The sequence below is a fragment of the Euprymna scolopes genome, chromosome 35 (genome assembly GCF_053919585.1).
Source record: "Euprymna scolopes isolate OS-2025 chromosome 35, ASM5391958v1, whole genome shotgun sequence".
NCBI classification, from domain to species: domain Eukaryota; kingdom Metazoa; phylum Mollusca; class Cephalopoda; order Sepiida; family Sepiolidae; genus Euprymna; species Euprymna scolopes.
The window spans coordinates 66,984,291-67,010,739 of record NC_136516.1 but is presented as its reverse complement, the minus strand read 5'-3'; the positions used below and the strand labels follow the sequence as shown (position 1 = coordinate 67,010,739).

At 33.5% G+C, this 26,449-nt stretch overlaps 1 protein-coding gene across 1 annotated transcript in view; it reads right to left on the bottom strand.

The window, feature by feature from the left end:
• LOC145259891 (BAI1-associated protein 3-like) overlaps positions 1-26,449 on the bottom strand; it is a 2,054,292-nt gene that overhangs the window by 325,965 nt on the left and 1,701,878 nt on the right. Inside the window, exon 6 of the mRNA XM_080117785.1 lies at positions 25,684-25,851. Within this exon, the coding sequence (XP_079973911.1) occupies positions 25,684-25,851 (168 nt within the window). The remainder of the gene's footprint in view (positions 1-25,683; positions 25,852-26,449) is intronic.

Sequence of the window (26,449 nt, the reverse complement as noted above, 5' to 3'; positions counted from 1 at the left end):
TATATATATATATATATATATATATATATATATATGTGTGTGTGTGTGTGTGTGTGTGTGTGTGTGTGTGTGTGTGTGTGTGTGTGAAAAACTTAGGGGAACAAACGCCGATTACGTTAGTATAACCTAGTATAATATACAGGCTGCTCCAGATAAATTTAATAATTTCTTTATATTTATTCATTTAAAAAAATATTTGTTTAAAAATTAATAGCGACAGTGTGCAACGGATAACAGTTTCTATGTACTACTGGTGGGTTTGAGATATGTAGACCATGTATGACTGGAAGCTTCCGATTATTGCAAGAGAGAAACCAGCATCATGATTACTAGCGTAACATTAAACAGATTAAACAGAAAATCTTAGCTGCAACTCAGTGCCCCGTTGGATATCTTGAATAGAGTGAATTGTGACGGAGATATATAATCAATGGCTAGCAGGAAAGTTCAAAGCATGCATTCTGACTATGCGCGCAGAGCAAAATATGCCGAAAATATTAAAACAATGGTTTTACAAGATTCCGACATGGCAATGCGGACATTGGCGATAATGATAAACACCGGAGTGATAACTATGAAAAGAAAACACATACCAGGATCTTCATCACCCCTTATATGATTTGCAAGAGCTAATCTTAAAGGCCGAGAGAATTACCTTCCAAACGAGAAAATGACACTCAAGACGAGAACAGTAGTCTGAAGAACCCAAATAATACGACTTTATGATGTGAACGTTAATCTGCCTGCATAATTATATTTTTGGCCTAATTTCTAAAATCAAGTAATGATTAAAGTCTGCGTCGTGAAAAATAGGTATGCGAAACACTGTTTAAAAATTAATAGCTTCGACATTCACCCAATGAATATAAACATTAATTTTTTTTCATTTGTAACATACAGTCAATTTTATAAGTTTTAATTACTATTATTATTATTAGTTGGATCATAATTTAAAAACCTGACTGGCTAATCAGAATCAAACATTGATGTTGACATCGCTACTGTAGTTTAACTTTGTTGCAATCTCTTCCCTTTGCGGCCAAAGCCGTCTATCCCACCCGTATTTCCTCCGGTGACCGAAAACATTCTATGCGACATACAAATATCTGTGCGTGATATTGCCAATCTTATCAAAAACCTTGATTCCAGTAAAACAACTAACCTCGATGGCATTCCAGTCGTAGTGCTCAAAAAGTTTCAACCAGAACTAGTTACTTACAAATCTATTTAAATGTTGTCTTAAGAAAAAATGCTTCCCAACACCCTTGAAAACTTCATCAGTCTGCCGCGCATTTAAAACTTCTGAAAATCGGTCATTTGCCTCTGTCACTTTCTTGTGTGTTATGTGTAAGTTGCTGGAATCTGTCATAAATAGAGAAGTGGTCAATCACCTCAGCAAAACTGACTTAGTGATATGCAATATGGTTTCTGTTCTGCTAGATCTACAGCTGACGTGCTACCTGTAATATTACGCTGGATTAGTGAATCCCTCGACGGGGGCTTCATTTCTAGAATAATTAGTGTTCACATATCAAAAACTTTTGTTAGGGTATGACACAAATGTCTTCTTCACTAGATTTCCAGTTACGTAATAGCTGGAAATGTCATCTCAATTATTAAATCCTTTCTCTCTGATAGGCTTATAAGAATAGTCGTCGAAGGGCAGAAATCAGAAGCTCATAGTATCTCACTGTTCATCCGTAGTTCAACACACTTCCTGATCTTAATCAATAATCTCCCAAACCACATTCTTAGATCATTTGTAGACATTTATGTAGACGACACTACCATCTATGGCAAAAATGTAAAGACCAGCAATGACCAAGATTTCTCCGATTCTGTTCTGATTTTGAGCACGTGGTTTAATTGTAAAAAAGTGGCTATTTAATTTTAATGCATCTAAAACCAAGCTTCTCTTTTTCCATCATCAGCACTCTGACGCCTCTCTGACCCCCAATTGAAATGAATGGCGCCTGTCTTGAGGGAAGTACCATGTTTAGACAAGTTTCTGGTATACACCTTTACTCCTAATATGAAACAGATTCGTTGTTAAGATCGCTGGAAAAATTGTTGGGTCATTCTACCGCTCCCGAAGATATCTCACTGCCGATGCAATCCTCTACCTGTATACAAGTCAAGTACTTCCTAAGATGAAGTACTGTTGCCACATCTGAACAAGAGCTGCTTGTAGCATCCTATATTGCCTGGACAGAGTTTAAAACCGGCTTCGAAACCTGGAAGGTAATGCCCCTTTCTCTTCCCTATAGCCCTTTTCCACAGAAGAGACGTTGCGAGCTTCTGCTCTATCGTTATTTGGCTAGCAAGTGTTCGACTGAACTTCAATCTATGTCCTCCTTTGTAAAAAATTCACAAAAATACTCGACTAACAACAACCACTAGCGACAATACACCCTATTCTCTATGTGCCTAAATCGAAATGCAGATTCCATGAACAAAGCAACTTTACTAGAACTGCCCGCCTGTAGAACTCTGTTCAGCTGAACTGATTTCGAATTTACCACAATATGACCGCTTTCAAGTCTAATGTAAATAAGTTCTTGTTGAGCCGTCCTCATTAAATAATCACAATATTCCTAATTTTCGCCACTAACGATTACTACACTGTTGTCCCGATGATCACTGCACACTCATTAACCTTTATCATCGAGTAACCTTCGGGCCTTGATAAGTGTGGACTTCCCCTGTAAAAAAAACTTTAAAAACCCGACAAGACAACTTTATACGATTAGATGAGGAATTTCCATTCAATCCATTGTAAGCCTCTATTGTAAAACTGAAACTGGCGTTTCAACCAGATTCGGTGATTTTGTTAAATGAGAATCTGCACATGATAAACTCACATATGGAAATGCGATCGAAATCAATTGATACTATCCTTATCTGTCCTCGTCTACAATAGCCATGCAACACTGCAGATCTGGGCAGGAGATAACAGCAGAGCCATGACTTGCATAACGGCGTGGAAAAGCATAATTTGACAAGCTTATCTCATGAAAACACGAAAAGAGAAAACAAATTAAAATAAAAAGTGGCTAAAAGTGTTCCTGGAATCTGGGAAGTAGAGACATAAAAAGATTTAATGAAATTTCTTGTAATAACTTCCAAGTGAATATTTGATGACATTCTGGTGTCAATCTGCAGAAATTCTAGTAAACAAGTGAAATAGATATTAATTCGTTGAAAAGTGCAGGCATTGTTGGATTGAATCAACAAATCGGTTAGAAAAATACAGCGTTAAAAGCGAATGCCTGTTTGAGGAGCATCTCTATAGTACTGTACTACCATGATTTTCTTACAAACCAATTTTCAAAATGACAAGTTGTCAAAATTAGAAATTATAGAATTCCTTAAAACGTAAACAACAATGTCGATAGAAAATAAAAGATATAAAACAAAACAAAATGTAAATACATGAAATTAATTTATTTTTAACACACACTCGTGAGAACACAACGAAGGCATGCAAATATGTAGAGGAACATATTTGTGAGCTTCACATGAAGAGATTAACAAATTAACCAAACATAAAAACTTAAATATAGATGTGTACATATAAAAGACGAAAATTGCTTGTCTGTCTATCCGTTTTTCAGTGCTCTCCTATAAATTATAAATCTATGAATTATGAGGATGGTTTTAAAATGAAATCACACTTTCCATCATTGATCGAATTCCAATCTAAACACCAGAACTTAAATCGAATAGTAATGAAGTCTAAGCCTAATAATTCTTATCTTTAAACTGCACACAAAAATACATTATATATATATATATATATATATGTGTGTGTGTGTGTGTGTGTGTGTGTGTATGTGTGTGTACATGTTCGCGTGTGGTAGTGACTGTATGTATGTGTGTGTATGTATACAAAGTCAAATGGAAAACAATTATATGCAGATAGAAATTAAAAGTTAAATCAACGATCGTCTTCAGAAAACGTTAATTGATTCAAACGAAACATGTAAATCTCTCGTTTTGATAATTTCTTCCGGTATTGGCAAAATGTTATCCAAATAAATATACTTTGTTTTTTTATCATTTAAGAGAGTAAAGTGTGAAAAAAATAAGAATTTCGCGGTGGATGGTAGCAGGATTAGTAAACACATATTAACAAAATTTGTTATTGTCTATGCATAATGCCTTGGTTTTAACAGTTGCGCAATGAAAGACTTTTGGGTGTAAAAGTGTAAAATCGGCCTCGCCGAACGTTTATTGATGTCAAAAAGAATATCATGATTAGCTGAGCTAACAAATACAAACAACACAGCAGAAGAGATTCGCATTTTATTCTTACCGTTCATGAAGTGTCAGTCATTAGTATAGTAGATGTAGATACGCCAAAATATTACAAACACAAACAAGTTTAAATCGATAAATCCAAGAACACGTACAACATTGAACCATAGATCATTCACACACAAGATCTTAAACGTATGTAAGAAGAATTTCATGACATATCATAAAAGTCATACGATACCTCGACATTTACCATAAAATCCCGAAAAAAAAGTAAAGCGAATAAAATGCACACATCTTATTTAGAGACAACAAGAAGTATTTCATTAACAGAATTAATTAATCCCACAAAAACAAAATTAGGTCATATTTCTAAGAAAATCATACAAAATTCAATTAGCTTATCGAAAGAAGAGGTTCTGCGTAATTAAAACTAAATATAGAACCATTATCATTCAATCCGATATGATCAATTTTTATCCCTGCAGTAATCTCCGTATTAATCAACTTTGCTGTGTAAGGATTATGGAGGAACAATTGGACATAGATACAATCGACAAATAATAACTTTAATGCCCCGATAGAATGCCCAAAAACAGGATTGACGTTTTCATAGTATTCACTTAAAGTAGAATAATCAACTCCAATCAGCTGGATTCATACAGAGATGACTAATTATAACAAGTTCAAGTCCATAATAATAATAGTAAAAACTGTAACGACAACATTAGCATTAACACGCTTTCAAATTACTTCCAGAAGCAAAATAACCAGGCGCGCGTGTATTTTGCACGTACGTGTAGCGGACTTTGTTGATATATGTATGTTAGCCTATAAATTACCATGAAATGTAATTGTTAATAGCCGGTCTCTTAAGTTAGATAACTGTGCTTCCCCAAGACAAAAAAAAAAAAAAAAAAAAACGCAAAAAGGGCAAAAAAGTGCTAAAAATTTGTTTTTCTTTTTTGGGTACGGCTAGACTAGAACACGCTCCAGAATCAGGTATCGAACCTAAAACTATCTAATTAAATGCTGGCAGTTCGAAATATCTGACCACAAGACGACGCGGTTTATAAATGATATCTCAATATTTTTATATAAATATTGACAACCACTAAATAGTGTTCTATTTATTTCCTCATAATGAGCTTTGCATTAGGCTAAATAATAGCAACTGATATCGTTAACGACAGTGCTTGATCCCTAAAGGGAGGCTTATATAAGAAACAACAGACTGAGAGTTTCCCTGTATCACAGCTCTTCAATGCAGCTAGACTAACCCTCATGTCAAAGTCATTTATGTAGGAGGACATATATGCAACTGAAAGAATCTAACGTTTTCATCTCCCCTGACTGAGATGTACATGCGACTGAGGATCGCTGGTGAATGTAAAATTCCTTTGATATTTCCTTCATTCGCAGGAAGTCTGTTCAGCCTGCCTATAGAGTATGCCGCTGGCATGGCATCGCAGAAATAAAACCTACAACCATCTAGTTGATTGTCGGCAGTTTTAATAATTTTCTCATATATATATATATATATATATATATATATATATATATATAGTAGTTATAAAATATATATGGCGATTAAACTACAAAGAATATTCCGCGTTCCATCCACGCTAGGATCATCAGGATAAGCTTGGCTAAGACTAGCTTAATTGCCATATATATTTTATAACTTATTACCTAGCTCTACCTACGTATTGAGCACTGTTAAAGTAAATACGTAAAGTTTACGCACAAATTTGTACTTTCGTATAGTAATTTATGTGATTAAATGAAGTAGTTATATGCATATATATACTAGCAAAAGTACCAGTCGTTGACCGGATTCAAAAACAGCCTATAGAAAATGGACTCTGATTTATGAAAGTATGATAGGTTATGAAAAGGAAGGGTTGTAATGAGATAGCTTCGAATTTGGGGGTATCAAAACCAAAGCAAAATATGATGAAAGTAAAAATAAAATAGATAAACCCCATAATTTATTATACCATACCTGTTAACACTGAAACACTTATCAGAATATTCTGTGGATCTATATTAAAAAATCTTGTTAAACTTTGTGACATATTTCCATTCTATGGAGTTCAGGTGCGAACGAACACCCCATAATTTTATTATACCATATTTCTTCAAACTGAAACATAATTATCAAAGTATACTTACGCAGATAGATATAAAAAGTCATTATTAAAGTTTGTGCCTATTTCCATTCTATGGAGGCCAGGCGCAAACGCAGACCCCACAATTTCATTATACCATCCCTATTTAAGTTAAAAAATACTTATCAAAGTATTATTATGTACATCTATATCAAAAACACTTGTACACGTTTATTTTTAATTTTTACATTTTTTATTTCCATACTTTGTGGACCAGGCGCGTACGCAGACACCACAATTTTAATGAATCATCATTATGCCAGATCAAACATACCCATTCCTGTGTCTCGATACATCTTCTATTATCATATGTGATCAGTTTTCTATAATAGTCAACCATATAGGAGCCTATTCGTGACCAGACACACACATAGACGTTCAGATTTATATATATATATATATATATATATATATATATATATATATATATATATAAAAGATAATGATGAATTCGAAAAAAATAAACATCTTATATATCCAAACGAATTAAAATTGAATTATGAACATAGAGGCCACAGGCTACATTTCTGGATTTAGATATAAAAATTGAGGATGGGCTTTTTCTTTATAAAATATTTGATAAAAGAAACGCTTTCCCCTTTAAAATAGTACGTATGCCGCATAAAGATAGCACCTGTCCTGTTTTTATGTTTTATGGAACCATTATGTCAGAGTTTTTGAGAATAGCTCGCGTTACTTTAAAACTAAGACTTTATACAACCAGTTTCTAGTTTAGTTATAAGGATGATAAAACAAGGTGGGGATAAAAATAAAATATTTAAACAGTTAAATAAAGCATTTGTTCGTTATCCTGATGCTTTTGAATCGTTTAAGATAAACCAGACTATATTAATAAAGGAAATCCAAAACTATATTAGCAATGTATAAAATGTATTTATAATTACATATAATAAATTTATATTAAAAAAAAAATAAAATAAAAATGTATATATGTAAAAATATTTTTAACCTTTATATATCTAATTTTAAATAAGAATGTAAATATACTAAATACTAATCATAGTGGGGGCGATAAGTAGTTAAATGGATTAATCCTAATCTTATAAATACAAGACTGATAAATTAAAAAATTAAAAAAATGTATCCATTTTAAATTTGGAAATTGATGAATCACACAGGTAAGAAATTAATTTTCATAGTATGAAAAGGTTAGTAATTGCAATTAAGAATAGGAAATTGGATCAAATGTTTGTAACATGTCTTCTTCCTAAGATTAAGGGTGGTGGTATCCTTAATCTTAGGAAGAAGACATGTTACAAACATTTGATCCAATTTCCTATTCTTTGATCAAGCCATGATGTAATATACTGTTTTGTTTTTAAATCCCCGAAACAGTGTTTCATGGTAAACAACTGATGATCCTTTGAAAAATAAATTATTGGTATTATAGTAAATTCGAGAGCGAGTTGATGCAGTGATTGCAGGTGATTAAATGACTTACTGACTAGATGGTTTTCTAACGAATGATAAAAAATATTTTCTTTGTATAGTTGTAAAGGTTAAAAACTTCAAATACTATATATATATATATATATATATATGTGTGTGTGTGTGCCGTAAATATATATATATATATACACATATACACGTAGTTTTTTGTTGTTGCTTTTTTTTTTAAACGGTATTGAGGTTTAGTGTCTTCACCTTGAAGATCATGTTTTTTTTGTTTTTTTTTTTAGAAATTGTCCATTTTTTATTTGGGACGTAAACAAATAATATTATTTATTTATATATTTACTTTTTAAAATAGTAATTTACGTACATATATGTTTCGGGGTCCTACCCCTCTTCAGCGTAGCTTGAATGTTATTAGGACTCGAACCCTGGACCTTATGTATTTCAGTACAGCGTCTTATTCATTACGCTATGATGCCATAGACGATTTACTATTTAGTTTTTATCGTTTACATATATATATATATAAAGACTAGGGGTTCATCTCTGAAGTAAACGTGCCTTACGATACTAATGTGGAAATTTCTACGTTTTTGCGCGGGACATACAGCGCTTAACCTTCAAAAATGGTCACCCATCTGATGCTGGCCAGGCTCTACGTTGCTTAACTGCGGTGATCTGGTGAGAACCGATGTGTAAACGTGATTATGCCGTTCGTCAAGACATGCATATAGAAGAAGGAAAAACTTTGTGTAAAACTTGTGGTCTACTATCTGTACTGTGGCATTCATGGCACCGCCAAAGATTAGCATATGGTTTGTTATACACAAAGCCTTCACTAGTATAAACAAATCATTTTTATGGATTTACGAGCAACTTAAGTTGTTGTGGCGAAGCTCATACGTCGAAATCGACGGGAGGGTCCATCACACACACACACACACACACACACACACACACACACACACACACACACACACACACACACACACACACACACACACACACACATATAGAGAAATAAAAAGGAACAAACCGAATTATGTTTTCATCAACGCTTCGTCTTTATTTCGAGACTTCCTCGGAATGAATGAGATGAGGAAGTCTCGAAATAAAGACGAAACGTTTATGAACACATAAGTCTGTTTTTTCCTTTTTATTTCTCTATTTTGTCGGAATACCATTTCTATTATTCTCATATATATATATATATATATATATATATATATATATATATATATATATATTATAACGTGTGATATCGCGTGTGATACTTGTCCTCATCATGTAGGTATATTTAAACCTAAAAGAAACACAAACAAAAAAAAAAACGATAATACAAGCATGAAATTTTATTAACTCTAACATGCGTTTATTTTTTTTACATCTATATTTTTCGATATTTTTAACAACGTTTCTTTAACTAAACACGCGTTTATTAAACATGCTTTCTTCTGGCTCACTTCGTGTGAAAAACGAAATAGCAGTTTGGCTGTCACGTGATGTAAAGACAGCTCTTATATCAGCTGCAAGAACTTTCCTGAAAAATTCAAGTCAATGTCAACAAATTTGTCGTTTTCAAGCTATTAGTTAATTGCTTTATGTTACAGTTTATTGGATTATTTAATATCGAATCAAATTATTTCGTAAAAAAGTCTTACATTTCAAACTCTTATGCTTATTTATGATATAAATGCATGTCTTGCATACGATTGGTATGTCAAGTTATGTTGTTTTGGTAGCGTATATTTTGTGAAAAAAAAAACAACCTATCAACAACAGATTATATTGAACTCATAGACAGCACATTGACATTTCCTACCATTACAGAACAGAGTTGACTCGTGAATAAGGAAAACCAGGGATTGACAACCCATCAAACCCTCAATCGGAGTCTTGCCATAAGATATAGTTTTATGTTATAGCTGAGACTATTTGTTTGGGTGGAACTTGAGTAGTTGGGGTATATGGTAAGCAGAAAAAAAGAAAGGGCTGGGAAAGGTTGATTTAGGGTGGGGTTGAACACCTTGACCAAGCGTGTTCGGGGAAATCGACAGATTCTATTTAATCTCTAAATCAGGTCCTGTTGAAGAATCGGATAAAAATAGAAGAATTAAATAATCTCCTCATTCTAAACATTCTTTGTCGCATTACTTTTGAACAAATAACTTTTTCGACTGTCACATGCAAACTTTTCCAATTGGTTCAAAAGACAAGATACAAGAAAGAACACATGACGTCACCAACGGTCAACTGTTTGATGTTATTTCTATATTCTTTTTTCAACATCTACTAGTAGCAAATTCGTTTTCTAACAGGGGCAGAAGGTTAGTTTAACAAAACTTATGAATAGAAAAATAGTGAGATAAGTATGAATCACGTGATGAGTTACGTTATTAAAAACGTTAAACAATATTTTCGAAGTGAAAAATGTGATTAGGAGCGGACCAAAGTAGATGTGAACATGTACTTTTAAAATAAGTAATTAAAAAAAACCCGGAGTTATTTCTTTCTTTCCCCAATCGCACCAACTTTTGACATTCTAATTCAAATAAAAAAAAAGTTACGCATATGAAACTCACCCGAAATCTATTCTATTAATTTGAATTAACTATGATGTAGAGTTTGTTGCCGGAGATTTCATCTCGAAACCCATAAACTATATTAAAACAATGATTAAGTCGATCAATATCATTAAAAAATCACGTTTTTGCTTCGGGTCTAGATCGAGCAAATAAATATTATTCACCGAGAAAAAAAACTGAATGGAACTTCTATTCGATTTTCTGTCTCATTTCTCTTTGTGTCGTGTTGCTAATACGCACACACTGTTAGAAACGGTCAAGTGGACGAATTTGGCGAAGTCTGTGAAACGCGACGGGAATCAGAGGGAACGTTAGCACAATTATTTTACGTGTGCTTGGACGAAAATAACTCTGGATCAATAGTGTGACCTTATAAGAACGAGAGTTGTGTCTCTGCAAAAGCCTGCGAACGGTCAGCAAACACATACACGCACACACATACACGCACACACATACACGCACACACATACACAGCCAAAGAGATAAAGGTGGGAAATCATCTCGTGAGAAGGACGTTGCAAAGCTGGGGTCATAGAGTCTCAACGGCTTTGTCAAAATATGACTTGAGAATAGTAACACAATCGCAGCGAAGTAAATTGTTAAATAAAGCCATACAAAATCATGAACACGGTCATAATCACATTATTTATATATTTTTCTTGCAAACTATCTCGTATTTTCTTCCTCCTCCTTTACTTGTATAAACTCTGAGTTTATCTTACATAATTTTGACTTTATCATTAAACAGCTTATACAAAGCTGGGAATGTGTTTTAAAAGATAGTAAATTGATTTAAAATCAATATTTTAACCCATAATAAAAAATAAATGCAAACAAACAACAAACACATACTACTACTACTACTACTACTAGTAATAATAATAATATTAATACTAATACTACTACTACTAATAATGATAATAAATATAAAATCTGTTACCATAGAGACGAAGCAGCAAATCACATAAGCGAATGCAGTAAACAAGCGCATAAGAAACTCGAAACAGTCATCGAAGGCAGCTCACTGAGCACTAAAGAAACTTCCGCGCTTTTATCATGCAGAAAAATTGCACACAAATCGGAGACTGTATTAGTGTTAAATACTGACGGGCGCGTTTGCTCGTATTCTATCGACTATAGATGAAAAAGAAAAAAACAAAAAACTCGAAACAACAGAAAGTACAGAACTGCCTTACAGTGGCACCCAGGACGCTTATCAAACACGGAACTTATAAACATCTGGGAGTTCTGTCAGCGTCCATGATCAAATAAATAGAGGTGGAAGTGAACGAGAAAATTTCAAAAGAATATTTAAGAAGAACGAGAAAACTATCTGAATCCAAATGATGTTATAGAAACAGAACACACTATATAAAAGCTAAGATAGACAAAACCTGACTCCCCCCCCCGAAAATCTAGACTATGTTGCTAAACAGTAAACTTCATTATAAGTGAATGCATTAAATTAGTCAAAAACAAAAATAAAAACAAAATCAATGAAGTGAGAAAATCCCCTGGGAACTGTGAACATATCCAAGTATAAACCAGAACCAATATTAGACAATGATTTTTACAATCCTATGCGATACGAACATACAAATAGAAAAACTTATACAATCCAAAAGACCAGACGTGATTATAGTCAACGAGAATGAAAATATACCAAATAAATTTCGCTGTCTCAGTAGTTTATATGATGAAGCTGAAAATCTAACTGAAGACATGAAATTTGCCAGAGAACTAAAAGGAATATAAAGCATTAGTTAAATGGAATACAAAACAACAACTATCTAGGCGAATGGATAATTAAGAGTAGGAAATGAAATTCGACGAGACATACATATACTAACTTTAAATATGTAATTTATCGACAACACATCGAACGCATACATTTATCTTGCTGATTTTCAGCGTCAGTTTAAAATAACGATCCCTCTAAAATATCGATATTTGATTCGAGCCAGCTTATTGTGTTATTTCTCTATATCGACAAAGTTTTATTTCTCGTCAGTTTCTTTCTAGAAATACTGCTTTCGAATAAAACACCATCTTAAAATGAAACATTAATTAGAAATTACCTTTGATTGCTAAAAATTACCTTTGTTTGATAAGAAAACAGTTAGGATGAGAAAAGAAAAGATCCTGAATCATATCCGATCTTATAAATCTTCTGACTTTCAGTTTTTTTAAAAAAAATCTTTTTCATAAAACGTTTGTTTTATTAAATAATTTTAAGTAAATAATTTTGCAAACCAATTTTTATTAAATAATTGGGAAAACTAAGAGTAGGATCTAAATATCAAATTTCAGTTTTCATGTTAGCTTTATTATTATTATTTTATTATTGTCCAATATTTGCGGTATTACTCTGGAAAATCCATTTAATCCAGAGAATATTTCCACAAAGTCTTATTAAAACAGAAGAATGCATAAGAACATGAAACAATAACTAATTTGTATGAATATATTCCTTAAAAATATTTAAAATATTTAATGTAAGCAGAACGTGAAAAGGCATACTATTTTGTTAGAAATATAAACAGCATCATATACTCTTCGACTAGGATCAAGTCAGCTATATATATATATTTATATATATATATATATATATATATATATATATATATATATATATATATATATATATATATAAATGCACAATGTTTATTCTACACTCTTTTTCTTCTAATCAACTTACATTCACAGCACTTCCGATGATTAAAAAATGTAATAAAAATCGCCGTCTTAAATGCATGAAAACAGATGGTTTCTCTATTTGGTGAAAATAAACTTAAGTCCATCTATATTTCTTGTTCTCAATCGTACATTTTTACTGGCATAAATAACATATAAATTGCACGTTTTCACTTTATGTTATAAATACTATTAAACTCTCTCGTTTTCAACAGAGGAAAAGTTTGATATTTTATAAAGTATAATTTATCTGACAGAAATTTTGACTTGGTTCATTTTATACAGAATATTTTGATTTATTTTTGCTTTCATATTTTTATTATATTTAGTTCATTTAACATTTCAAAAAACACGGAACTAATATTGAAATAGTAGAACATTAAATTTTAAAATAAATTTTCTCAATGAAACACTTAGAAAAATAATTTGAGTAAATGTCTTTATTATACCATATGGCTATCATCGGAAATATAAGTGTGATATATATATATATCTTCCATCATAGATATCCGCGCTTCGCACGGGACTTTGCTTTGTGATCGGGTACCTGCATCGCGGGCACCCTTGCGGTAAGTCGATGCTGTAAGAGCAATTATTGCTTAAGATGTTTCAAATTTTAAATTACCTCCTGAGGTGACTATAATCTAACCATGAATTTTAAAGCACATAAGGTATATCAAAGTTGACACTTTTATTGTTACACATGAAAATTAAAACAATTACAAAGAATCATAATGGGTAAAATTTGTTTAGTGTCACAAACACATTTTTTATCAAAGATAAGGTGACTTTATGATATCACATAAGGAATTTTTCATGGAAGTAAATTTGAACTCACTGTTTAAATTTTATCTAACACATTGAATACTTAAAACTTACCACAATCAAGATCATGTCATTTATTCATAATATTTTCTCGAACCTTTTATTTAAGAGCCTCTTTGTAGATTACATTTCTGCTGCTTTGATTTGGAACCAGAATGAAGCTTTTCTGAACTGGTGGAGACATAGCGTGATTGAAGCATTCTGACGTCAGGTCTACACCAACGATTTAAAGTATTTGACCTTGACTTTTATTGATGCTCATTGTAAAATATACTTTCAAAGGAAACTGGAGTCTCTTGAATTTAAATTGAAGTTCATAGTAAGATGGAATTAAGGGGATCCCAAGCAGTAGAACCGTTTCGCCTTTGTAGGGACCACAAGAAATGGTAGCCTCAATCGCATTGGTGTGTAATGTGGTGAGAACACATATGGTTCCGTTAGTTTTTTTTTTTTTTGGCGGTTGCCAGGATCGAAGAACAATTGAGGATCCGATTTTGAGATTTAAAATCTGGGGAGGCATTCCATTCTGTTCCAAAGAGTTTAAACACCCTACAGGGTAGTGAATAGCTTCACCTTCATTAGTAGCCGAATAAACTCACTTGTATTCCATTTGAAGCCCATGGAAATTCATCCATTATCCAATTGTTCAAGTGATTCACATTGCTGTTAAGTGGTGAAACAATAACCTTCGCAGCCATTCCGGTGATTTTCCGTTGTTTTGCAGGTTCACTTGCTTCAGATTATCGACACATTTTCCAAGCTCGATTGGAATTTTAATTGTGTAAGGTGGAGAAGTGACTATTACAATTCGGAGAAGTCGGCTGCGGCTGTGTTTCTAGAGATATCATGCCAAATTTCATTGAGGTTAGTTGAGAGGGATGGGTATGAAGGATGGTTATCTGATTCAAATTCATAAGGAAATCAACCGGCGACATAGGGGCGAACCGCAACTTGGTGTGCATCATCCCTAGTTTTTATCACTAGGAGGGGTACCATTTTATTCCTTAAGTTGGAGATCATCATCATGTCAGGTTTGGTCATAATCGGTCCAGTGGTGTGGGCTGTAGGAGAGTTGTACACAGACACACACACACGAGCGCTACTACTTTAAACCTTCACACATATATATATAGAAAGAGAGATAAAGAAAGAGATAACAAGAGAGTGAGTGTGTGTGTGTGTGTGTGTGAGAGAGAGAGAGAGAGAGAGAGAGAGAGAGAGAGAGAGAAGTGAAATATATTTTTATGGCAAATCAGACAAAAATTTCGTGTTACACTTTCAAAGGAAATCATCGAGGTTAAATTTACAAATTAATTTTGGGAATGGAACATGTACGTTTCTATGCAGCTTACTTGCTATAGATATATGTTCATAAAAGTACTAAATAATTTTACATTAAATAACTAATATATATGCGTGTATATATATATATGTACGTAGTATATTTTATTACCTTATAATATATGTGTATATACATGAAATAATAAAAATTATATATATATATATATATATATATATACATATGTTCATAAAAGTGCTAAATAATTTTACATTAAATAACTAATATATATGCGTGTGTATATATATGTACGCAGTATATTTTATTACCTTATAATATATGTGTATATACATGAAATAATAAAAATTATATATATATATATATATATATATATATATATATATACATATATATATATATTATCCAATTCAATTATATCTGATTAAAATCAATATGACTGAATAATGTTAGATAAGATTAGCAAAAGCTCTTAATAATTTTATATAAAAAATAAATTGATTAAAATTTAATCGATTTAAGGTTGCGGGCGAATTTTTATCAGTTTCGATAAAGATCATTTCGATAAGATTGTTCTAAAAATGTTAGAAGAAATATTAAGCATATTTTCCGTCGTATGTAAGGAAGATATTATGTACCGTATATAAAACGCATAATTATAATAATCATTCATTTAACCTGACTTGAAATTATGCAATATAGGAAATTACTTCCCTACAATGCGTTGCAGGCAACATTTTTATTTTATAAAATAGCTTTTTTTATCGAAACTAATGTGCAATGATCACTACCGAAATTTTCTGAATTTATGATTATTTCGTACTTTAACATTTTCTAAATTATTTCGTACTTTAACATTTTCTAAATTATTTCGTACTTTAACATTTTCTAAATTATTTCGTACTTTAACATTTTCTAAATTATTTCGTACTTTAACATTTTCTAAATTATTAATGGTTATTGTTTACCGTAAATTTCTCTTTCGTAGCCAAAAAGTACTAAACTAATAAAAGGTCTGTAATAGAACTCTGAAATTTGTTTCTGAAATGACGTTTCATGTCTTTCTTTGAATTGTGGATTTGCTTTTAGTTTTTAGTAGTAATGGGACGATTCCAAAAATGTTCCCGATTCCAATATAATTATCGATTCCGATACAAGTACCGAGTCCGATTCTTTTAAATTGTAAACATTTAATTATAGATTTGGATGCTTTTTTTAAAACAATCAAATGACTGTAAACCCCACGTGTAGTGTCCGCATATATTTTACGTGTAATGTCCGCATATATTTTACAAAAAATAAATAATACACCTGAGAGAAGGGTAATATAACAATAGTAAATCTTTCAAAATATTTTCTTTGTAATTGAAATTTTCATATGAGTTTAAAAATAATCGGCAATTGCTATGCAAAGTAGGAAAACAGTGTGAGAAGAGAATAGTTAACAAAGCCTGTTCCATGTCAAGACTAAGTTTCTACATAATAATGTTACTATTTAGAGACTATTCTCAACATATTTAGAGACCATTCTCAACATATTTAGAGACGATTCTCAACATATCGCAAAGATATGATGGATTATTAGACTGATATGCTTTACTGTAAAAAGAAAATAATAATAATAATAATAATAATAATAATAATAATAATAATAATAATAATAATAATAATAATAATAATAAACAAGGCCAGAATCTACAGTTAGGACATCCAAATGGAATCGTGCGCACTGCTGATCATAAGAAGGGAAAAACTGGAGACAACGCAAGGCATGGAACTACCAAACCCTACCGGAGATGAGCTACAAATATTCGGGAGCTCTGGAAGCGGACACAATCAAAACAACAGAAACGAAAAAGAAATTTGGAAAGGAATACCTCAGAAGAACACGAAAACTTATAGAAACTAAACTATGTAGTAGAAACATAATAAACACATTAGCAGTAGTACTAGTAAAATACGCTGTGTATAGAATGGACTGAAGAATTAAAGCATTTAGACCAGAAGACCAGAAAACTTATGACTATGGACAATGCGCTACATCTAAAGGATGATACTAACTGACTTGAAATTATGCAGACTACTGAATTTTTAACACCCAGACAAATATTACAAGCACAAACTGGCGAAAGTAGTTGAAAATAAAAGCCACAAAACCTAATGAGACATAGACATACAAACGGATAACCTATCCAAGCAGAAAACCCGCATGTATTAATAGTTAACAAAAAGGAAAAGTCCTGACAGATTGTAGACCACAGAGTGCAGATCAAGGAGATAGAGCAGCGGAGCAAAAACACGGAAATGGACAGAAAGCTCCAAGAACTGTGGAAGATGAAGAAAGTCAAGATAACACCACTAATAGTGAGCGCACTAGGAACAATACCGAAAAACTTTGAAAAAAAAATGGGCGAGATTCGAATCAGAAGGATGATTAAGAAGATACAACGGATAACAATAATGAAAACGTCTGGAATATTAAAGAAAACCCCTGAATGCGGAGACTAACACACATGCGCTATAGGCACAAGACGGACATACAGAAACTACTACAGATGTAAAACCTAAAGGAACATTACATGAAATCATGAAAATTGCAACTGTATAATTGTAAGTAAACCCCTCCCCTGCACTCCTATTCCCGTTCTTAATGCCTACTCTTTTGCTGCACAAACAAAATCTTCAGCACTCTTAGTCAGATACCCAGCTCTATACTATTGCCCTGATTTTTCACCATCTGCTACATCCTGGAAGAACTTTCCGTGCATTTTTTCTCAGCTAATTCCTCTGCCATTTCTCTGTCCATACTCTTCCCATACTCAGCCTGCCATTTCTCTGTCCATACTCTCCCATACTTGCAGTTCATTGAGCACCCACTCCTTACTTCTATACACATGGTCATTCAACGACGTCTTCTCAGTTCTAACACATTTTTTCACACTTATCAATCCTCTCCTACCGTATTTCCTCTTCTGATACAAGTTAGCTACGCTACTTCTTATGTGGAATATACTAAACATTGCTAAAACTTTTCTTGTTTTGCTATCCATGGCATGTACGTCCTTGTCAAACAATTCTAAAATTTCCACACTGTATCTCAAAACACTGATTACCTATGCATTAACCGCTTTTATCAGATTTTCTCCGTAAAATTTCGACTTCATAATTAGCTTCAATTATTCAATTAGCTTCATTCTTCTAAGATACTCCTTCCTAACTACCTCTTTCATCTTCCTGATCATGATGCCTGCGCCCTCCAGCACTCTTAAATACTTATACCCTGCTTCTTCTATTTCTTTTATAATTTCTCTATTTGGCGACAGTATTCCATTCGAATGCACCCTTACTTCCCTTTTTATCACCAACACCTTATCCTTTTTGGAAATGTATAAGTTTAAATATAGATATAATTTCCTTTTTAATTCGGAAAACTTTTAAATGTTTTTCTTTTCTGTTTTTATCCAAAAGTTTGATAACTTCATTGCAAGATTTGCATCTACATTTTAAACTTATGTCCAAAGTAAAGATGCACCATAAAACATTAATTATTTAAGAAACCGATAGCACATAACGGCAGTGTCTAGCCGGCACCAATAAAATTAAAAACAACATGCCAAACGCATTTAAAATCTTTTAATAATCAAGTGTAAACACCCTATTCGGAGGAATTATATGCTTGGTGAATAAGTTCTGCTTATATGCTTGGAGAATAACTTCTGATCCCCATCTGGCATCAATTGAAATGAATGGCCCTCGTCTTGAAAAGGCCTCAAGTTTTGACAAGCTTCTGGGCTTGACCTTTACTCCTGATCTGAAATGGAACTCGTACATCAAATCTGTTGCCAAAGGCGCTGGAAAAATGGTGGGATCTGTCTATCGATCCAGTAGATATCTCACTACTGTTGCAATTCTCTATCTATATAAGAGCCAGATACGCCCAAGGATGGGGTACTGTTGCCACATCTGGGCAGGAGCTGCTAGAAAGGACTTGTCCTGCCTTGACAGAATTCAAAATAGACTTCGTAGGCACGTAGGAGATGCCCTTTTCTCTTCCCTGCAACCTCTATCTCACAGAAGAGATGCTGCGAGTTTGTCTCTGCTTTATCGTTATTTTCATGGAAAGTGTTCGACTAAGCCTCAATATATGGTCTCCCTTGCCAAACTTTCACAAGAAACACTCGTCTACCTGAAAACACTATCAAAAATTCCCCCCACTCTTTATCTGTGCCTAAACCTAAACGTAAATTCCATGAGCAAAGCTTTTTTTCTTAGAACTGCACGCCCGTGGAATTGTCTTCCGTTTTCCTGCTTTCCAGCTGACTACAATATGGTTGTATTCAAGTCCAACGTAAACAAATTCTTGATGAGCCATTCTACTTAAGTTAACAAATTTACCGAATGTCCATTACTAACAGTTACTATATTGTCCAATTGACTGCTGTATACTCTTAACCGTTATCCCCGAGTGGCCTCTGGGCCTTGATAAGTGGTTATGTTTATGCAAAAAAAGATTTAAAAAGGGAATAGGCAAATTAATTCTCGAATGTTTACTTTGAACAATAATTGACCAATAAAAAAATACTCTGAGAATCAACGTTAAATCAGGGAATTGGTTTTATAACCCATTCTGTGGTTTTTAGTCTGCAGTAAACACATAAATAAATAAATAAATAAATAAATAAATTTGTGTTCGTCTTATTATTTAATGACGATAGAAACAATTAAAATGATAGTTTTGGAATTGGAATTTAGGCTAAAGTTTTTCCGTTACAATACCGATTCCGAGACTCCCAAAAGTTCCGATTTTTTCGATTCCCGATTTTCCGATTAATCGTCACAACACTAGTTGTTATTTTTTTTTAACTCTCTCTCTTTTATTATTTTCCTTTAAATCACCTCCTCTTTCATTGTTTCAGCTTTTTTCCCAATCAATCCACTTTCTCTTCTTCAAGGAATGAAAAAAAGTTGTTTATTAATATACATTTCTTATTAGGAGTTACCATTGATCTCTCACTGGGAAATAAAAATAGTTGACACTGGATCTTTACTGACAAGTGTTCCAAAAGTTTCAGTAATCTCCACTTCTTTTGATCACAGTTGCAAATCCTTTTTTGTTCTCGCAGCAGCCGTATGACAGTTATCAATGATAAAGGCAAGTTTTTTTGGGGGGAAGGATTCGAATTACAATAAGCCTCCTTATGATTTCACTTCACGACTAATACATGTGCCAAAAACCGACGTTGATGCGATCGTATTTTTACGGGATCGAGAAGATGATGGCAGATTTTTCTTCAGTAATTTCAGTCCTCTGAAAAACTGATACTTTTCTTTCTATAATTTTATTTGTGAGCTGCTTTGGGTAGCAAAACGTAATATTTTCAGGTTTTTCTTTTTTATTCTCCATTATAACCAGGTAATCTTTCTCAAAAGAGTTTGTATGTTGGTATTTTCATGTCTCAGAGAATTTTGTCTTTCATTTTCTAATAGTTGCCTCGGTTTGCACTTGTGCTATTTGTCTGTATGTTCAAAATATAGATATTGCCATTTGCACAGTTTACAGTGGACTCCTTTTCCAATTCAGTCATGTTGTTTTTATATTCCTCGTTATATAGTGTGTTGTATTTAATTATAGCGTGGTCTACTCTTTCGTCCCTTTGTCTATAGAGTCTTTAATCACTGTGTTTCTAGGTCTTGTCTATTTTGGCTTCTGAATGTGTTATTTTGTGTACCTGTACGTAGAGATTCTGTTTTTCTAAGTGTCATTTTCTCAGCCCTACCCATGTATTTTTTGCGTTATTTCTTTGAGCGGTCCTATTCTCTCATATGTTAGTAATACTTTGAAAGTAGATTGGCCTTATTTTATAAAAAAGACACTGTAAGGTCTTGGTAGATAAAAACGCTTACACCTTTTGTAATCTGCAAATAATGAACTGGATGCCTATATATAAGACTAGCGAGGGTACCCGGCGTTGCCCAGGTGTATCAAGTTGGTGTAGTAAGGAACCCAGGGGGTGGGAAGAGAGGTGTGTAAAAATAGTAGTAGTGGTAGGGAGGAATCAAAACAACAGTAGGTAGTTTGGGTGGAGAGAAAAAGTGGTAATAGGCAGGCCCGAATCCATAACTCGAAAGAGGAATGTGTTCATTGCGCAACCGGAAGTCGCGAGCGTTGGAGTTAAGGGTAGTCAATCGAAAGACGACGATGACTTGCGAAAATGTCGACGAAAAAAAGCGACCGCTCTTTGTAAAAAACGGCCGAGTTGAGAATGAAGGAATTAATGTTTTTAGCCAATTTTTCAATATTTGTCGTCCGGGAGACGGAGCTTTAAAACAATACAGATTTCATTAGCATCCGTTGCGTCTGTTGAAAGTTTTTGGCAGACATACAAACACACATACATTTTGCCTTTTTTATAATAGACTATCGGGGGGTGCGCGGCGTTGCCCGCGTGTTTATAGGCGTGTGTTGAGGAAAAAAGTTGTAGTAGGTAGGTAGGCTCGAACCCGAAACTTTTACGCAAAGATGGAAAAGAAAGTGTGAAAAACCTGACGTCTTACCGCTCGGCCACGGCGGGACGGGAACTGAACAGTATTCTAATTTAACGATTAAAAAGTTAAGTGACAGGTGCGTAAATTTAATGAGGTCAAACATCACGCGATGGGGAATGAAATCCTGCACTTAATTTTGACTGCGAGGCAGTTTTTTTGGTTTTGTTTCTCCAAGAAGTTTTTTTGAGGGGGGGGGGCGGAACCAGCTCCTCATAAATAGGGGAGTCCCCAAAAGAATAGTAATTGCCTGATATGAGTGTTTTTTTCCACACAGTGATCGATGCTAATTACTGGCGTCGCTGTCGTTAGTTTTGCTTTTTTATACGAAAACTACGGACAAACAGGCGTGAAGACAGAATAGTGGGAATTTTTAGCGTGTAAAAGTCGCTATGAAATATAAATATAAAATACGACCTTCTTCGTAAAGCCTAGATATTATAATCTAGACAGTATACAAAAAGTTCTAAGAATGAGTGACCACCCCGAGCGTCCCCAAGACTTTGGCGGACATACGAAAAAAATGCAGGCACACAAACACATTTTCCCTTTTATATAATAGATGAATCAATTGAAATTTACAATGAGAAGGCTGTATTCTTTTTCAAGTGTAAAAATGTTAGTTACTCGTTTCCAGATGAGCCCCACAAAAGCAACTTTAGACCCGGACAAATAAAGGTGGGTAATAACCATGTTTCCCATCAAGTATTAAGCAATTTATTGAAGACAAGCTTCCGTTTTAACAACTACTAGGATTTTGGATCAAGATCAAAGTGTAGTACCTTTTCTTCAGATGCTACACTTCATGTTTTTTTTTCTATCTCAGTGGAGGAGAAATCCTTTACGACTGATACAATTTCTATTTTTTTTCCTTTTCTCCACGTTAAAAAACGACCCTGGTGTCTAACTCTGTCTCGTGGGGAAGCATTGTACATAGAAACTACTAGGAGAGTTGCTTTTCACGCCAGTGTGATAAAATAAATAGACATTTTTATACTGATAAAAAATTAGAAAACAATTATAAACTACTTCATGTAGATGCTTCATGGTTGGTCATGAAATGAACTAATTTTACTTCAGGTTTCAGGTTTTAAATCACTAAACCTACTCCACGAGCAAACCAAACTTCTTCTAAAGAACAGAATACACATTGTTTACAATCTATACTCGAAATCTCTAACGATGATCGGAATCATCGTTCTTAAAATCCTATGCGAAATACAAATATTATTCCAGTGTTATGTTTCACGATCTTGACATAAGTTAAATATTATACTATAGAGCACCAGATCTACCAAAACATGCCATACTGGTAATCATTTGAGTCGGTTTGCTTACACCTAATATTAAGAAGACATAAACCAATCACGCTCATTGTTGCAGAACAATCAAGCACAATGTAAGCCTAATCGCATACATATTTCTGTGTTTTACAAAAATTAGAAAAAGTATAACTTTTATGATGTATATTCAATACAGCTATTACTATGATCGAAAACATTTGCACATTCTTATTTAATGTTATCTAAAATAGTTATAATATTGTATGATCACCTTGTGATACCGAGTCGCATTAGATCGCAGAATTTACCAGATGGCTTACCATTTGGGAATATTTGATGTTGTATATAGGAGGATGGCGACGGCACCTTCCTTGCAGCTAACCCCAATGTTGGAAAAATGTTCTCTGTTATTGGCAGATGAGTCGAACTTTTGGTGAACAATGCCTGTAGACTCGCAAGAGTCAAAAGTCAGTGATCCTACTCATGTCTTTTGTACTCTACAATGGTGTCTTGAAACAGGAAAAACGCCTAGTAGAAGAGTGTTTGGGCATCAAAACTGTCAATTTCTAAACAAAAAGAAAACAACAAAAACAAAAAACAAACATGACATAGTAAACAGACATGACATAGTACACAAACTTGAACTGATCGGTAATAGTTATAGGTCTACGCAATATAAGAAGGGTAACCTGACGTCGCTTGTATATTGCATAAAAATAGTACGTGATGAATACATAGCGATTTAAAACTTATTTGAAATAATCTAAATATTCCCAATCCTCTCGAAAATGAGTTAATTTATTTGCAATGTAATTAATATTTATTTTAATATGTTCATATATATTGTTATAAAACTATAATTAAAATCGATAAAAGAATTTATTGTCTAGAAAACGATCAAACGAAGTGAAATTAAAACGAAAAAAAAAACGCCCATGGCTTCATAAATCGATTGATTCGAACCAGTTAACTTTTTATCGACAGACGGCTTTGAATTTGTTTTAGCTTATGTCATCCAGAAAAACCATCTTCTTCGGAAATATCAGTCGATTTCCGAACAAGCCGGATTATCAAAATAATACAAGATCTTTTATTTATTCTTAGTATCTGGTCAGCTTTTTAGAAGTTTATTGTTAGTACTTTAAATTTTTTCGTCAAATGAATCAACATTCTTTTTGTTAGAATTTAAGTTTTTGTAAGTTGAGTTTTACTTGTTTCTGTGCAACAAGAGATTATGAGCCTTATCATGTAGATTTTTATTTTATTATCTGGTTAGCTTTCTAGAAGTTTCGCCAACATAAGGAGCAATTATTATATTATATTTCATTCATAGCAGTTTCAATTGACGTAAATATATTCTAAGGCCATATCAGTGGGTTTGTCGTTTTGGGACGAGTTCGCTTGCAACAAGACCTCACTGCTCTCTAGGGGTTCCAATGGTCACACTTTATGGTATTGAAGTAACCATTTCCCAAATTGACTTTGCTGAAAGATGACATACGGGTGGATGAATACGGACCGGAACGAGAGAAAAATGCACAGTTATAGAGAGAGAGAGAGAGAGAGAGAGAGAGAGAGAGAGAGAGGGGGAAGGGGGAGAAAGAGGGGAATAAACAGTGCTTTTAATAACATGTAATCTTCGCTAATGATAATGGAGTTTTCTGTGATATCGTTTCCGTTACCAGCAAGGAAATGGGCGCTGTCAGTTCTATATTCATGGTCATAAGTGCTATAAAGATTGGATTCTTTTTGTTAATCATTCCTGATGTTAATTACAATGATTTCTATTGCATATGCAGACTTACTGCGGATGCAAGTTTATCAAATAAAAGTATGACAAAGTCTATGCATACAATAAATTCATTTTTATTGACAACTTATTAAGACAATAGAAAATGAAAAGTTGGTAAAGAATGAAAGTCGATAGTATTTCAAGAACATTTTAGGTTAAAGTAGTGTTGTGTTGTCTGCAAGCAGAAATTAAGTAGCCCTTTTTGTTTCGTTTAAGAGTGACAATATGTGTAAAATAGCATACGCATGTAGACGTGCGTATATGTAAGGGTGTGAGAGAGTGTATGTAACGGTGTGTGTATGCATATTTGGCGGAATGTGTGTGTGTATTCTTATTATGCGTAAAACGTTCGTAAATGTCCATCGTAATGTGTGTGTGTATGTTGCTTTCTCAGTCTCTGGGATGAGGCTATTTTTAGAGACAACTTATTCGTGCGTCGAAAAATACCGGAAAAGAGGAAGAAAAGTATGTGCTTAGGTTTTTATAGTACACGCGAATCTTTATTTTTTTTATTTCGTTGTGTTTGGTTGAAAGAAACTTCTGATATAAATATTTGTCCAATCAATACGTGCAAACAACATTGGCTGCTTCTTTTCAACAGACTATCTTTCTGAAGCAGCGAATCCTACCATGAAATATTTAGCTCGAGATCTCCTGCAATAAGATTCACTAAATAAAAAAATCCTTTTAATTTGCTTGTTGTGATTATATGTACGATGAACATTTGAGCTCAGATCAATGAACTTGTCTACAGGTCGAACCGGTAAATTACTATGAGTTGTTATTTTGCGCCAAAAGAAGACATGAAACAAAGTCTTACCTTTTCTTCGGTCGCCTTTGCCAAAAGTTTGGCATGATCCTCTGGGGGCATACCGAAAGCATCCTGAGCGTATTGATAAAGATCCTGCATATAAGGGAGGTGACCCCCGATTGTGGTACCGATCTTATGCTTGATAGTGTACAGGACCTCAATGTAAAGCAGATCATACTGAAAAGCGAACAAAAGAATTGTTTAAGAAAATCACATCGAAAACAGAAACACGAACAAGAAATAACCTTCCCACCCGAGTGTCAAGCGTCGTATTTACTAGCGTGTAGGGACAAGGAATTTATTAAACATTTCACAGTTAATACGAAGTGTGTACGAATGAAAAAATCCCCATTTTGTTGTTTTTTATCATTCTCGTCGCTCAGAAGGAGAATTAATTCCCAATGTAATCCTTCCCAACTCTTTTGCCTATATGGCGTAAGTGGGCAGTTGAAAATGTGGACGACAGTTCAGGTTCACAGGTTGTACACCTTTGACGATGGAATTGCGATTGTTCAACTATTTTGTACAACAGCAATAATAGGGAGCACACACACACACACACACACACACACACACACACACACACACACACACGCACACACGCACACACACACAAACACACACACACACACACACACGCACACACACACAAACATAGTTTTAAATCTGTTTTCTACATGAACAAATTTCGGAGGTGCAATTTTAAATTAAAGATTATCTCTGAAGTTTATACCTGCATTTTTTTCTATCAAAATTTGAAAACAAGTTAAAGTTA